This window comes from Pan troglodytes, chromosome 16 (assembly GCF_028858775.2).
Source record: "Pan troglodytes isolate AG18354 chromosome 16, NHGRI_mPanTro3-v2.0_pri, whole genome shotgun sequence".
In the NCBI taxonomy this organism is placed as follows: domain Eukaryota; kingdom Metazoa; phylum Chordata; class Mammalia; order Primates; family Hominidae; genus Pan; species Pan troglodytes.
Genome location: NC_072414.2, coordinates 44269917 through 44285411, shown reverse-complemented (window position 1 = coordinate 44285411; position 15495 = coordinate 44269917). Strand labels below are relative to the sequence as shown.

Genomic DNA, 15495 nt, shown 5'->3' with positions numbered 1-15495 from the left:
GCTGGTAGAAGTATACATTGATACAACAATTTTTTACAAATCTCTTTAGCATTATCTGTTAAAGTTGAGCATTACATACCTGTGATCCAGCAATTCTGCTCTGTTTATGTGCCCAACAAAAATACATATATTTGTGCATCAAAAGACACACATAAAATGTTCATAGCAGCATTATTCATAGTGGGTGTAAACTGAAGCAACCGAAATATTTATCAATAGGAGAATGAATAAATTGTAGAATATTTATACAATGGAATACTACTAGACAGGAATGAAAGACCTCAAACCACAGCTACATGCAACAAGATGAATAAATACCATGTAAAAAGCCAAATGCAAGAGTTACACATGTGATTCCATTTATTAAAAACATCCAAAACAGGTAAAACGCATCTATGGTGATACAAATCAGAACAGTGGTTATCTTTGAGAGAAAATGATTTGAAGAAACAGAGAAAGTTTTGGGATATCGGTAATGTTCTACGTCTGGATCTGGGCAGTGGTTACTTTGGTGTGTTGATGTGTTCCATGAATAAGAATATATTGAGCTGTACACTTATTATTTGCACACTTTTCTGTATATAATTTTATTCTTCAATAAAAATTTTCTTTAAATAAAAAAGCTAGATTCTCTTTTTAACTCTGAGCAATCAGGCAGCTGTCACTACTCACCTTATAGCTTTTCTTTTTCTTTATACAAAATAGAATTATTTGGGCAATAATATAAATAATTTTGTATATAAATAAATACAAAATTAAATTTACCATGATCCTTTCTTTGTGGCATTTATCATTATTGATCCATGCCAGGCCTCTCTTTATATTTTTTGATCCCCTTTTTGAAATCTCCGATTCCATTTCTCTCCCTCATAGGTATCCACTCTTGCATATTTAATGAATGACTTTGTAATTTATCCTCCTTACCTCTATTCACACATACTTGTACCCATGAACAATATTCAGTATTGCAGTTTTTGTGAGTTTTTAAATATTAAAGACTTGGGCTAGACATCTATTCAACATTGTTTTTTATTTCTGAGTCAAGTAGATCATGTCTATTCCTACTAACAGCTGTAGTTTTACATGTATATACTATTTCTTTTTTTATTTTTCTCTGCTGTCTGCCATGTATATACTATTTTATTTATTCCCCTATTGATATTTAGATGCTTCCAACTCTTTGATATTATAACTATGTTGTGATGAACATCTACTTAACTGTCTCTTTGGGTGACTATGTGAGAATTTTTCTGCCTACATTTATTTTCATAACTATTCTCAAATTGCTCTCCAGGATGGCAGTATATTCCCACCAGTTATGTAAGCAAAAAAAGTTTTTATTTTCTCACATCGTAGGCAGTATCTGAGATTGTCTAACCTAAATGTTTTTGCCAGTATGATGGGTATAAAGCAATATCTCATTGTTGTTTTCATTTGTATTTATCTGATTACTGCTAAAGTTGACATCTCCTTATATGCTAACAAGCCGTTTAAGTGTCCCCATCTGTGAATTGCCTATTAATTTTTGTCAGTTTTAAAAATTGGATTTCTTTTCTTTAACCGATTAACAATTCTTCTATATGGAAACTACTATAACCCAACATTTTAAAGATATTATCCCTCTTTTATTCCTAATAATTTCCCGGTTTTAAGTTTTAATCGTGAATCCATCTGGAGCTTATTTTTGGATGCAGTGTTTGCCATGGATCTGCTTTTATTGTTTTTCCATATAACGGGCCCATCTAATAAATATTATTTTATTTCCCTATCTGGTCCTTAAGGCTACCGTATAATGTAGGGCCCTGCTGGGGGGCTCCAGCAGGTTCCATTACTCACGTATCCGTTCTCATGCAAGTGTCACACTGTTTTAATGACTACTGCCTTGTTATGTCCCTAAATATATGGCAGGACAAATCTCTCCTCTTTGAGAATTGTCTTAGTTATACAGGGCTTTTATTCTATATGAAATATAGAATCATTGTACAATTCTCCAAAAGTTCTGTAGGATTCTGACGCCAATATATCAGGCATATATATTGATTTGGGTAGAAGTGACACCTTGACCATATTAAATATTCCCAGCCAGGAAAATGGCATGTCTCCCGTTTACCTGGGCCTTCTTTTAAGCTCTTTAAGAGAATTTTAAACATTTTCTCCACAAAGGCCAAGGGCATTTTTGCGAGTGTAATCTCTGGATACTTTATATTTTCACTAATATTGTAAATATCTTGTATTGTAATGCTCATATAAAGGACCATTACTTATTTTTGTATTTGATTTTGAATACGATGACCTTGCTGGACTCTTAACACATTTCTTTGTGTTCAGTACGTTGATTCCCTTGGGTCTTCCATTTAAATGGCCGTATCCTCTGCTCTCTGAGGAGCTAACACTCGGGCCGGGCAGCCTCCGGATGCATCTGTTCCTGCCTGGCAGCGCGCCCCGGGCCCCAACCTTCTCCACCCGCGCTCCCGCCAGGTGCAGCCGCCCGGCCCCGGCCAATGGCAGCGCCGACTAGCCGGGCCAAGCTTGGAGGGACCAATCCCGCCGCTGCCCCCTCCCCTCGCCGCCAACTCGGGAACGGGAACAGGAGGCCGTTGGAAAACTTTGGGCAAGATGGCCCGGCGGTGATTTCCGCGGCGGTCTCTCCTGCGCCCGGCCTCTGCGGCGCAGGCCCAGCCCCCGAGCCTCGCACGTTCGGCAGCCCCGGCCTGGCCCCGGCCCCTCCTGCCCATGGCGGTGGCCGAGCTGTACACGCAGGTAGGAGGGTCCGCTGGGCTCCTGGGAGCGCTGTGGGGGAGCCGGCCCTGCTAACGCTGACTCGACCTGGCGCCCGGGCCACACCTGCGCACCTGACACGGCAGGGCGGGCGGGCGGGCGCGCGCTGGGGGCCGCGGAGGCGCCGCGGAGGGGCCACGGGGACCGGGGACACGAGCGAGCGTCGCCCCTCCAGGGCCCCGGCGTGCTCCGTCCCTGCCTGCGGGTAAGCCCCCTCCTGGCTCCGCTGCGCCTGGGTGCCCTGTGGGTGGGAAGACCCTGTGGGAGGGGCCGCCCCCTCCGCCGCTCCGGCCTCCGGGCCTAGAATCCCCAGTGCCCAGGGGTCGCGCGTGCGTCCCCATCTCCCGGGACTGGAGCGCCTCGGTCCCTTCCTACCACACCACGGGTGGAATCAGAGTTGCCCATGCGGACGTAGGAAGCTGAGACGCCGGCCAGTCTCCTGGCCCCTCCTGGGACCCCCTTGAACGAGCTGGCATAGACGCTTATGGCCGCAGTGTTCGGGCTGCTTTCTAGAATTCTGTGTCTTCAAACTGCGTGAACGTGCATGTAGGCTCATCAGAAGCTGAAGCAGCCTGGGTCACAGGCTTGAGGGCACTGCAGTGGCACCAAGCGCTTGGGGAGCCCAGGGGCCACGAGGTGCAGTCGTAGGCTCTTTGCCTAACATCTGTACTGTTAGCAACAGTACAAACACCACAGTTTCTAAAGCGCCTTTCATATACCCTGACTCTGGGAAACACTAGAGCATTCCTCAGAAGCTTCCTTTCTGCTGGCTGGGGCTCCACCTCTTACCTCGGAAGGGCAGCGTTCCCACATATGCCCCAAACCCTCTGAGATGGGCTTGGGTAATTATTTGGATAAAGAGTGTGACAGTGTTAGCACTTTTGGAAAAAAAAAATCCATTTGAATAGCCATAAAGCCTGATCCTCCTATACACCAGTTGGGGAAATCTAGAGACCTCAGTATTCAGACGAGTGGAACTAGAATCCATCCATTTCCCCGGACACATGCTCTAGCTTTCTACTTTAAAAGATGCTTTTGCTGTAGATAGAAAAGATAGTTATTTAAAAAATCATGTTTCAATGGTTTAAGCAAACGTTTTTCTTCTACTTTGATTACTTAGTAACAGTCCGGACACAAAGCAACCGAACTGTAGTTTCTCCTCTATTCCATCTCCATTAACTGGAGTTCTAAATGGACAGTGTTTGAATTGCCCTAGTTTTGTTCTAGAATATTTTCACCAGTGAGACTGTGAGCCCCCAGACAGCCAACAGCGCTTCTTCAGCCTTCAGTTTACTGGAAGTGAAAGAAAAGTCTTGGACTAGTCTTCGACGATACTTTGGAGGACAGAGAGAAATGCTGCTGCTGAACCTATTTGAGGTGACAGTATTTCCAGAAGCAGAAACACACAGGTGCAAGCACCCCTATTTTCAGGTGCCTCAAACCTCAGATATTTATTAAATGTCTAGTAAGTACCAGGCACAATGTAAGAAAACTGATAGGAAGGAGTTTAAAGGTACAAGCTTGGAGGGAATGAGAATCTGAGAATCCCAGAGACTGACGCAGCCTGATGGCCATCCCCACCGACCTTGTGTCCACGTAGACACCTGTGTTCCTAGGCTGCCACCTCCCTTCCTGGTGGGCAGTTAGCCCCCATTTTGTCTGTTCTAGAGGTGTGAAGGGGAGGGCCATGGCAGCCAGAGAGCGAGGTCAGGGCTTTATTCCCCAGTGTGGGTTTTGAGTGGGGGCTGGCAGAATCAAGGGTGGTGTGTTAGGACTGTTAGATTTGCTATGTATGCCAGCAGCGCCCTTGGGCTGTGGAGGAGAGAGGCCGGGGTCACGTAGCTGAATTCTCAGGTCATTCCAGCTGTTGGAAAAGAATTAGAGCTGCAGTGTTGGCCATGGAGGGTGGAGGCAGGTGAGGCTGAGAGGCTGGACTGGGGAGTGGGGTGGGGGTTGAAGGGACCAGCCAAGGATGACATTTGAGGTTAGAGTCTGTATGAGAGACAGCAGGGTGGTGCCCTTGAATGAATTAAGGATGTGGCATGAGGAGGAAATATTTCTTAAGAAAGTCATCAGGCAAGTTCTGTATTTGCAGGGGTTGAAGGGCTGAGGGGGCTTCCAAGGGAAGGTGCCTTGCAGGGTGGGAGGTGTCAGAGGGAGGGGATGGGCCCTGCCGAGGGTCTTCTGCCCAGAGGTGCTCACTGAAGCCAACAAGACACTGAGGGTCCCACCAAGGTGGGAGAAGGCAGACAGAGAAGAGGGCGAGGGACAGGCCAGCGGGGAATGCATCTGTGCAAGGAGTGAGAGGAAGCAGAAGGGCTGAGATGGAGCCATCCAGAGGAGGAGCTAACAGGGGAGCTGGAAGGCACCCTGTGGGAACAGGGAAGAGGGAACTCCAGGAGAAGTCTTGGTGAGGGGAGAAATCGCTGCCAGGTGAGGTGTAAAATCATCCATCTCTTTTGAAAAGCTACAGGTGCCATGCCTTAGAAATGTTCAGAGCAGCAGTTCCCCTATTTGAAATCTCTCTAAGAAGAGCCGGTCTGGCATTCTCTGCTCTACCACCTCTAGAGGCTCCCATTGCTTTCAGACTCACTGACCAGCCACGAGGTCCTGCCTCTCTCCCTGCCTTCCTGCTCTTACCTGGCTCATGCTCTGCCAGACTCCTTGCCATTCCCTCAATGCCTTGCTTGCACGTTGCCACTGCGTGCCTTGGCACACGAACTCCACCTGTCTGAGCCTCTGTCTGTCACCTTTGCTCATTGGCACCTGCACCTTCCACCTTCAATTTGAGCAGGACCTCTTCTGAGAAAGCCTCTGCAGCTAGCCCCTCCACACGGTGCCTTCCATATTGCCCGGTAACAGCTCGTGAACTCTGTGTCTCCACTATTGACCAAGAGCTTTCAGTGAGCGGGGGACAGTGGGGGCTTCATAAATGTTTGATGTGCACCTGTGTGCATGACTGAACGTTTTTGCTTACAGAAATAGCTAGGACCATGGAGACGATGATATGGATGATGTTATTTTTATCTCTATGTGCTAGATGCCATCCTCAGAGTTTCATGTGCCCCCTCTCATTTAATCTGAATAAACAACTCTGTGTGTTAGATGATCTCACACTTTTAGAAATGGCTCAGGTCAGGTAAGTTGCTAAGGTAACATACAAGTGATGGAGCCGGAGTTGAAAACCTATCTTCTTAGTGTCTCTCACTACCACCACCTTGGTTCAACCGCCTTTATTATCTTCCTCTTCTTCAAGGGATCTGACCTTTTCCCCGCACACAGTGGGCTTGTGAGAAGTTCATCCACTTTCTATCTACCTTTCCTGACACCTGCTTATTTGTATTTTTCCTTATAATAACTAAATTGGAACCAATCCCAGTGTCCAGCAAGAGGGGTAAAGTTAAGTAAATTATGGAAGACTCACATGGTAAAACAGCATGAAGCCATTAAAAGTACTATTTCTGAAGAGTTCATAACATGAAAACATGGTTATGTGAAAAATGGGGCACAACAGTTTATATACTGTATGAGGATAAATATAAAATATGCGGCCGGGTGCGGTGGCTCACGCCTGTAATCCCAGCACTTGGGGAGGCCAAGGCGGGCGGATCACGAGGTCAGGAGATCGAGACCATCCTGGCTAACACGGTGAAACCCCGTCTCTACTAAAAATACAAAAAAATTAGCCAGGCGTGGTGGCAGGCGCCTGTAGTCCCAGCTACTCAGGAGGCTGAGGCAGGAGAATGGCGTGAACCCGGGAGGCGAAGCTTGCAGTGAGCCGAGATCGCGCCGCTGCACTCCAGCCTGGGCGACAGAGCGAGACTCTGTCTCAAAAAAAAAAAAAAAAAAACAACAACATAAAATATGCAAACAAAGAAAAAAGACCACATATATCACTGCCTAAAGATTGGACAGTCTTTCTTTCTAGTAGCTGCAGAGAAGTCAACAAGGATGAATGCTGGGGATGGGTTGTTAGGTTTGGCCGCTAGGTTTGGTCCCTGGCGTCGTTTCTGTTTGGGTAGAACTGTGAAGGGGAAGGGGAAAGTCTGACATGACCCACGAAAGGGAGGAGACCAGCAGAGGACTGCAGTTTGAAGACGTAAGAAAGGCACCAGGCATGGGTTAACCTCAGAAAGGAGTGAGGGCCTGAGGCCACAGTGGCAGGAGTTGAAGGCACAGAGATACTGACAGAGAAGGAAGAAAGCCCAGAGAGCTTGACACCTGCTGAGCAGGAAGGGTGGGTAGGACAGACGGCTTGAGGAGAGTGGCAGTGCCACCAACCATTTCTCTGACAGCATCATTCCAGACCCTCAGCATCCAGGCCACCTTCCTCTGGGTGAATTTTCACACCCTGACGCCCATTTTAGTGGCACTATTCTCTAGCCTTGATCTGCTCAGCCATGAGTACGGTGCAACTTCTTGTGAGCATCCCTCAGTGTATCCTGGCATTATGTTAGTGCTTTAAGCAGAGCTGGTACATACTCTGCCCCTGGTGGGTCAAATCAAGTCCTGGTCCTGCCCCTTACTAACTGGGTGACACCAGGCAAGTTACTTAACCTGAGTTTCCACACCAGTATAATGGACTGAATCATGCTCACCAGCTGAGGAGGTCACTATGAGGATTAATGGCGTGTGAAATCCTTAGCACAGCACCTGACACATAATGCTTAATAAAGATTACTCAAATACTGATGCTATTATAATACAGTTGATATTTTTTTACCTAAATACAGACTTTACATTTATCCCTATAAAATTTTCCGTTTTATTTAGTGCCCAGCGTTTCTGTAGCTTGTAAAAACCTTTTGAATCTTGATCATCTTTAGCTAATCAATCATTTCATCTGCTTGTTTGATACATGTGTTTTGTTTTTTCATCTACGATACTGGTGAAAGTGTTGAATGAAAGGGAAGGCGGTAGAGCTCTGTGGCGTGCCTCTGGAGACCTTTTTTTTTTTTTTTCCTAAAGGTTGCTCTTGCCCATTAATTAGAACTCAGGTTATGACTGTGTAGTGACAGGTTCACTACAGTCATTCCACCATCTGTTTCTTTCACTTGTGCAAGAGGAACTCACAAATATCTTCAAAGTTCTGCTGAAACTCAGATGTGCAAGGTCAAAAGAAATGTCTTGACTAGCAGTCCAGGGCCCCTGTCTAAAATGAGGTCAAAGTTCAGTGTAACGATTTTTTTTTAATTTGGCTAATTCTAAATAGTTTTTAGACTTCTATATACCATTAACAACTCTGGAAAATTAAATGTATCCATTGTATTATGTATGGGTAGTTCAAAGAGAAAAAAAGGGATGAAAAGACTGAAATACTTAGTCTTTAATTGGTGCAACTGAACCACTGGGAATTTGAATTTTTGTTCAAAAGTTGTTTATGGAGTGCTAGTTATGGGAAGTCTTTGCATTGGATTCCAAGCACAAAGAGTAGGCTCTTAAAGTTCAAATGCCAGTGGGGGAGATGGGAGGCAGCCTAGATACCTGGGGGAGGGGCAGAGAGCGCTCAAGGGAAGCATCCAGCTCTGCTAGATGGCAAGTGACAAGGAGAGTGCCAAGATGAGGAGTGTCTCCAGCTACTCCAGACTGTTCAGAGCTGTTTGCTCTTGGATGGGGAGAGGATGGGTGGGGCTAGGGTGGAAGGAACAGAAGTACACAGCAGAAAGCCAAAGAAGGCCTGCCATGTTCCAGAAAGTGCTAGTGGTTTTGGGTGGCCACAGGCAGAGGGTGGATTGAAAAGAGGGTGAGTCCTGAGTAGGAAAATTGGCCAGAATGCTGGTTGCCCAGGCCTGGCTCTTCCTCAAAACCCATGTGGGGGTTGATTTTCAAAGCTTTTCTCTTGCCGGGCCCCACCCACAGGAATTCCAATCATGTACGGATGAGAGAGTCTGTCTGCCCAAAGAAACCTGGTGCTCAGCCTGGCTGAGGAAGCCTCCGGGGGCTGCTGCACCAGTCAAGAGAAGATTGGTGGGGGTAGGGTTGGGGGCTGACTTATGGCCATGGCAAGGGGGCTGGTAGGCAGGGGCGGACAGGAGAGGGCTTTTAAAAGGCAGTCTTTTCTAGCACCTGGTGACTGTTGGGCTGTTGGGGTGGAGACACAGAGGGGTGCCCAGCACTGTCCCAGGCTTCTGACATGAGGGGCAAGAGAGCTAGGAATGAGGAGCGTCAGCATCACTGGAGTTTGGAATTTATGAGTCTACGAGGACATTTAGGGGCTGACATCTTGGAGGCAATTGGAAATGTGGTGTAGAGCTCCAGTGCACGATCTGGGTGGGAGGTCTCAGATGCACAGGTGCCAGGCGGTTGCAGAAGCTGTGGAATTGGGTGGAACTCTCCAGAAACAGCCTATCATGAGAAGAGGCTGGGAAGGACCTTGGGAGACACGGACATGGTGGGGAGTGGGAGGGGCAGGGGAGCCAGGGGAGGGGCCCATAAGGAGCGAATAAAGAGGAGGAGGAAGAGAGGGGCATGGTGTGACAATCTGGCCTGGCTGACCTGGAGTGTGGACACTCCCAGTCCAGAAAGCGGTTCTAGGAGGGAAACTCACGTTGTCCCATCTTGTCCCATCTTCCATATAAGTCTTCAAGTCATTTCTGTGGCTCATGCCAGAAGATCCCTCAGAAAAGCAGGTGGCGTGAGAAGATGCTGTTCTCATCTCACCTGTGTGCCTTGGGGGGGTGGCTGGCATGGTCTTGAGCTCATAAGGTTCAGTGGTCCCGAGCCTCTGCCTCAGCTTGGCGCCTTGGCATGGGGAGGGCACTCAGGGAAGTTGGGAGGTGGCCCTCTCTTTCTTGGCTCCGCTGAAGGGCTTGGCAAGCCGTTCCATCCCAGTCCACAGACTCCTGCCTCATGGGAAGGCCCCATATTCTGGAGGTCAGTTGACAGCTGGTTACATTGTTTGCATGGACTGCGGACTGCATCTGTTTGGATGAATGCTGTAAAGTTAACTCTTCCTCCAGTTTGAAGCATTGCTTTGTGGGTAGAGGAATGTGAGGGAGGAGGGGACAGGAATGAATGGGTGGAACTTACCCGGAGCTGAGTAAACTCACCGTTGTTTACTTACCAGGCTGGGTTTCAGCTGCAGGGCACTTGATGCCAGCAGAAGCACCAGGATCGCAGGGTGTGGGCGGCCTGGGGTACTGGGCTGAGGAGTCACTGGTCTTCAGAAGAGAAGCCGTCAGTGGTTACGTATGTCCTAATACTGCCTGCCATTTAATACCACTTTTAGCTGAAACCAATCCTAAATTATAGTTAGGAGAGCACACGGACTCTCAAGTAGATGGTTGCAGTTCAGAGTTCAGGATTACTTTCAGGGCCAGATTCGCTTAATTAACATGGAGTTCAAACTAGGAGTCACAGGCCCTAGCTCTGCTGGAGTCCTGGTCCTTTGAGACTCTGTCTGCTGTTTGGTGAGTTATTTCTCTCTGGGCTTCAGTTAGGGGCTCTGTTAAACAAAAGGATTGATTGGCCTAGTGACTTTCACATTACTTCTCAGAGCCCAGGCTTCCTTGGAAGGCCCCCATGGCTCTCAGCTCCAGCTCCCATCAGAACACCTCCGCTTTCACCTGCTTCGCTTAGCCAGCTGTTACAACTTAATTTTTTTTTTTTTTTTTGAGACGGAATTTCACGCATGTCACCCAGGCTGCAGTGCAATGGCAAGATCTTGCCTCACAGAAACCTCCGCCTCTCGGGTTCAAGCGATTCTCCTGCCTCAGCCTCCCAAGTAGCTGGGGTTAGAGGCATGCGCCACCACGCCCAGCTACTTTTGTATTTTTAGTAGAGACGGGGTTTCTCCATGTTGGTCAGGCTATTCTCAATCTCCCAATCTCAGGGGATCCACCCACCTCGGCCTCCCAAAGTGCTGGGATTACACACGTGAGCCACCGCGCCTGGCCAGAACTTCCTTTTGAAGTAGGCTTTCTGCAGCTCTAAAAAGGAGTTTGACAAACAACTTGGAGTAGATAATCAGTTCTGAGACTCTGTAGTGGCCAATTCTTGATAAATTTGGTAATTCATGTACAATTCTTTTGGGGGGCATATATTTTGATATTTGCCTTTAAAGATTAACATTCATTGTTCTGATTATGAAAGTAATAGGTACATATTGTAGAAAATACATCCAACTCTCAGGTGTCTCTTATGAGGACCCCATTCCTAATCCATTTTAATGAAGTAAGCTTCATGACGTTAGTAATAAATATTTTCAATAGCAGACCTGGGGTAGGAGCTGTGTAGCCCGTGGCAACAAGGATGGGTGTGGGTGTGTGTGCCTGAGACAGGCGTGTCTGTGTGTTTCTTTATGAGGCCTCCATCGTCCTATCTGCACAAGAGTGTGTGTCACTGCCTGCCAGGTCATTCTTCCATTCTCGTTCTCTCAAAACTTACACATCCATGTCACGTTTCGGCAAGCTTCTGCTTTTTGCTAGCTGTTAAGGATTAAAGCAACTCAAATGATTTAGGGGTAGTCATGATTGATATCCATCCAGTGACTTTTCTGTTTTATTGATTAAGTAAGGCGATTTATATTAACTAATAGATAGGTTCCTCATCCAGCATTGTCCTAGTCTAGTACTTGTACTGTGAACTTTGTTTGTTTGTTTGTTTTTCATTTGAGACAGAGTTTCACTCTTGTCTCCCAGGCTGGAGTGCAGTGGTGCGATCTTGGCTCACTGCAACCTCCACCTCCTGGGTTCAAGCGATTCTCCTGCCTCAGCCTCCTGAGTAGTTGGGATTACAGGCATGCACCACCACGCCCAGCTAATTTTTGTGTTTTTAGTAGAGACAGGGTTTCACCATGTTGGCCAAGCTGGTCTCCAACTCCTGACCTCAGGTGATCCACCCACCTGGGTCTCCCAAAGTGCTGGGATTACAGGTGTGAGCCACCGTGCCCAGCCTGTTTTATTCTTATTCTTTATTTCCTCCAGCATTTTTATATGAACATGTTAAGCATAATGCAATGTTGAAAGAACTTTACAGGTCAGGCATGATGGCTTATACCTGTAATCTTAGCACTTTGGGAGGCTGACATAGGAGGATCACTTGAACCCAGGAGTTCAAGGCTCCAGTGAGCTGTGATCACGTCACTGCACTCCAGCCTGGGCCACAAAACTAGATCCTGTCTCTTAAAAAAAAAAAAAAAAGAAAGAAAGAAAAAGAATTTTATAGTGAACACCTGTTTTACCACCTGGATTCTGGTGTGGACATTCTACCGTATTCATTGTATCCCATGTCTATCCATCTTTCTGTCCTTCTATCTGACCTTCAATTCATCTCACTTTTTTGAAGCATCTTTGAGTAAGCCATATATCAATACACCTTCTAAATATTCTAGTATGCATATTAACTAGAGTTCCATATTTATTTAATTTTTTGTGTAAAATTTACAGAAAATGAAATGCACAAATCTTAAGTCTGCATTGTCTGAGGTTTGAAAAGTGCTTAGCCCCTATGTAACCCGAGCCCCATCAAGATACAGAATGTTACCATCACTCCCAGAAGATCCCCTCATACACCTTCGGAGTCACTCCCTGGCCCCACCCACCCTCAGAGGCAACTACTGCTGTGAATTTTTTCCCAGCATGCTTTAGTTTTAGCTGTTCCAGAACTTGATTTGAAGGGACTCACATAGGAGGTACTCATTTGTGTAAGGCTTCTTTAACTCAGCGTGCTTTGGTGACTCACCCATGCTTTTGCTTACATCAGTAGTTCATTCCTTTTATGGGTAAGTTGTATTTCATTGTATGGGTATTCTGCAGGTGTTTTTTTTTTTTAATTCTCATTAATGGGCATTTAGACTGTTTCCAATTTTTGGCCACTATAAATAAAGTTACTATGTCCCATATCACAGAATTTATGTACCATTCTTTGAGGGGGGGGGGGCTTATATTTTGATATTTGCCTTTAAAGATTAATATTTGTTGTTCTGATTGTAAAAGTAATAGATGCATATTGTAGAAAAATACATCAAACTCTCAGGTGTCTCTTATAAGGACACTAATTTTTAAATCCTGCCAGGCGTGGTGGCTCATGCCTGTAATCCCAGTACTTTGGGAGGCTGAGGCAGGTGGATCGCCTGAGGTCAGGAGTTTGAGACCAGCCTGACCAACATGGTGAGACCCTGACTCTACTAAAAATACAAAATTAGCCAGGCATGGTGGCGGGTGCCTGTAATCCCAGCTACTCGGGAGGCTGAGGCAGGAGAATCACTTGAACCTGGGAGGTGGAGGTTGCAATGAGCCAAGATCGTGCCGTTGCACTACAGCCTGGGCAACAAGAATGAAAATCCATCTCAAAAAAAAAAATCCTATTGGGTCAGTGCCTTACCCTCATGACCTCACTGAACCTTAATTACCTTCTGAAGATCCTTCTCAGATACAGTCAGTTGGGGGTTAGGGCTTCAACATATGAATTTGGGGGACACACAGTTCAGCCCACAGCAACGTGGTTCTACCTAAAGACTTGTACATCGGCGCTGAGCCAGGCGTGCCATTGCCTGCTGGGAATTGAGCTGGGTGGCTGTGTCTGGACTTCTGCATTTCCCACTGTGGGAATCCTTGGCAGCCCACCAGTGTGATAAGATTATGATGACATTGCTGTAACAATACTTTCGTAGCATTTTACAACGTTCTTTCAAGTACAAAGTCTAATTTAACCTCCCAGGGAACTGGTGAAAATAGGTATTGTTGTGCCAATTTTATGGATGAGAAAAATGAGGCACTAGAAGTTAAGTGTCTGGCCCAGAGTTCCATAGTCAAATCAGTGGTGAAAGAAATCCCTCTCCTCTAACCCTGTAGACAGCCGTGAGATGTTTCCATTAAGGGACTCGCGGATTTCTTTCCCACGTACAGGCTTTCAGCGTTCAAGGTTTATCTAGGAGGCTTTGGGAGTTCTGTTGCCTGTAAACTGAGGCAGCCAGGCCTGGTGCATCACAGATGCACGAAAGATCACCTCATAAGCAAAATTAGGTAGACGTATTCCTCATGAAGGAGCTGACCTAGTGGACAGAAAGAAACCTTCCTGTGTCTAACCATGCATTGATCCATAATTTTGGAAGTCCTGAAATTCAGCTTTTCTCATCCTGTTGGTCAGTACAACAGGGTCTGGATTCCCGATCCTGAAGAAGTTTGGAAGTCTGCTGAAATAGCCAAGGACTACAGAGTTGGTGACAAGGTCCTGCGACTCCTGCTGGAGGATGGAACGGTGAGGGTCCTTGCTGTTCACAGCTACGTCAATGTGTAAAGCGGTAGCTGGGGTGTGTGTAAGGATGGGAGCACGTGGACCCCGTGGGAGGCACCCAGGGGAGGGCGCACGAGTGGGCACCAGCACCATCCCCAAATGGCCCCCTGGTGCCAGGACTCACTGATGTGTCTGTACTCCTTCCCTCCCGCCCCTGTGCTGCCCTGCATCCACCGGGCCTCTCTCTGTAATGAGGGCCCAGCTGCAGGAGCCAGGTCTGTGCCACGGCACTGCGTTTCCAGGCACCCAGCATTACTGGGAGAATGCTGAAAAGTGATTCGCCATTTTGGCTTCCTGAGTCTCAGCCCAGAGATTGGGCAAAGATGAAAAACTTGGTGAGAAGTCGTTTGAGCCCAAGGCATACGCTGGTAGAGAAAAACATCAAGATGTGAAGGGGAGGAAAATGAGAAGAGGGAGATAGAAAACAGGCAGGGAGAGGGAGGAGTGGGAGGAGACTGGAGGGAGTCGGTCCACAGATATATAGAAATGTGTAAGGGAGGGAGTGTGGCAGGGACAAGAAGACATGGACACCCAGCTTTGTGTGACATTATGAGGTGCCTCTGTTGGTGCTGGTGTGGTGAGGGGGAGGTGAGGATGAACTTTAGCAGTTGCTCCTGTGGTAGGATGAGCTATTGAGGAGCTTCCCTGCAAGGCTGCATGTGCCTTCTGATGACGCAGCTTCTGAAGACTTTGCATTTGCTCTAAGTGTCCCTCATGAGTTGTCCTTGCCCACCATTGCTGTAGTGACATCCCACTGGATTAGTAGCCTAGGGTGACTGGACGGGTTTAGAATCAAGTATCTGGGTAGAGAACTGGGCAGGGGATTTGTGCTCCATCTAGATCCCAGAGGTGGGTCTGGGGAACATCATGTGAGGATTAATTGACAAAGCATGTAAATGGGTTCTGCAGACACAGGACACACTACTTCTAATCAGACTGTCCTGGATTTGGGAGACATTTCCTGAGATCCTGGGAAGGCAGATGAACACAGCGGTTAAAGACACACCCTCTAGAATCAGATGGTCTGGCGTCAGATCCTGGCATGGCCACTTGTTAAGTCTTTGGCCCAGGCCCCCAGTTTCCCCATATGTACAAAGGAGGTAATGACTGTGCACCGTCCCAGGGTTGCTGAAGTGCGATGAGACTATCCTGTGTGCATGTTTGAAGGCAGGAGCTCTGGGAAGAGGCTCCTGCTCCCCGGGGCTTCCCTTTCCAACAGGAGCTCCTCGCAGTTTTTATTGAGTGTCTCCTGTGCACAAGGTTCTGATTAGGGATCAGATGGCTTTGTTTGGGAAGGAAAATCTCAAGGCAGCAGCTGCAGTGGCAGTTTGCTGCTTTGGTAATATCTGCAAGGCTTCAGGTGGCTACATTCCCGGCCTTGACCCGGCTGCAGAGGTGAGTAGGATGGCGGGCAGCCAGACCGCTCTTTAGCTCAACCCTTTGTCAGTACTGTAAGAGACAAGGCCTGTGTGCTGTAGGAAA

The 15495-nt window shown here is 47.2% G+C and overlaps 1 protein-coding gene across 6 annotated transcripts in view; it reads left to right on the top strand.

The window, feature by feature from the left end:
- Positions 1-2563: 2563 nt before the first annotated feature.
- MYO5C (myosin VC) overlaps positions 2564-15495 on the top strand; it is a 101433-nt gene continuing 88501 nt past the window's right edge. For 3 of the 6 annotated variants that reach the window (XR_010151699.1, XM_009429138.5, XM_009429139.5), the window contains exons 1-2: positions 2593-2760; positions 13867-13977. Coding sequence is in view for 4 of the 6 variants with exons in the window: in XM_009429138.5 (XP_009427413.3) it covers positions 2734-2760; positions 13867-13977 (138 nt within the window). In the remaining 2 variants the exon portion in view is untranslated. Of the gene's footprint in view, positions 2761-13866; positions 13978-15495 lie in introns of all 6 variants that reach the window. The other 3 variants (XM_009429137.5, XM_510411.8, XM_063794951.1) reach the window with 2 other exon arrangements.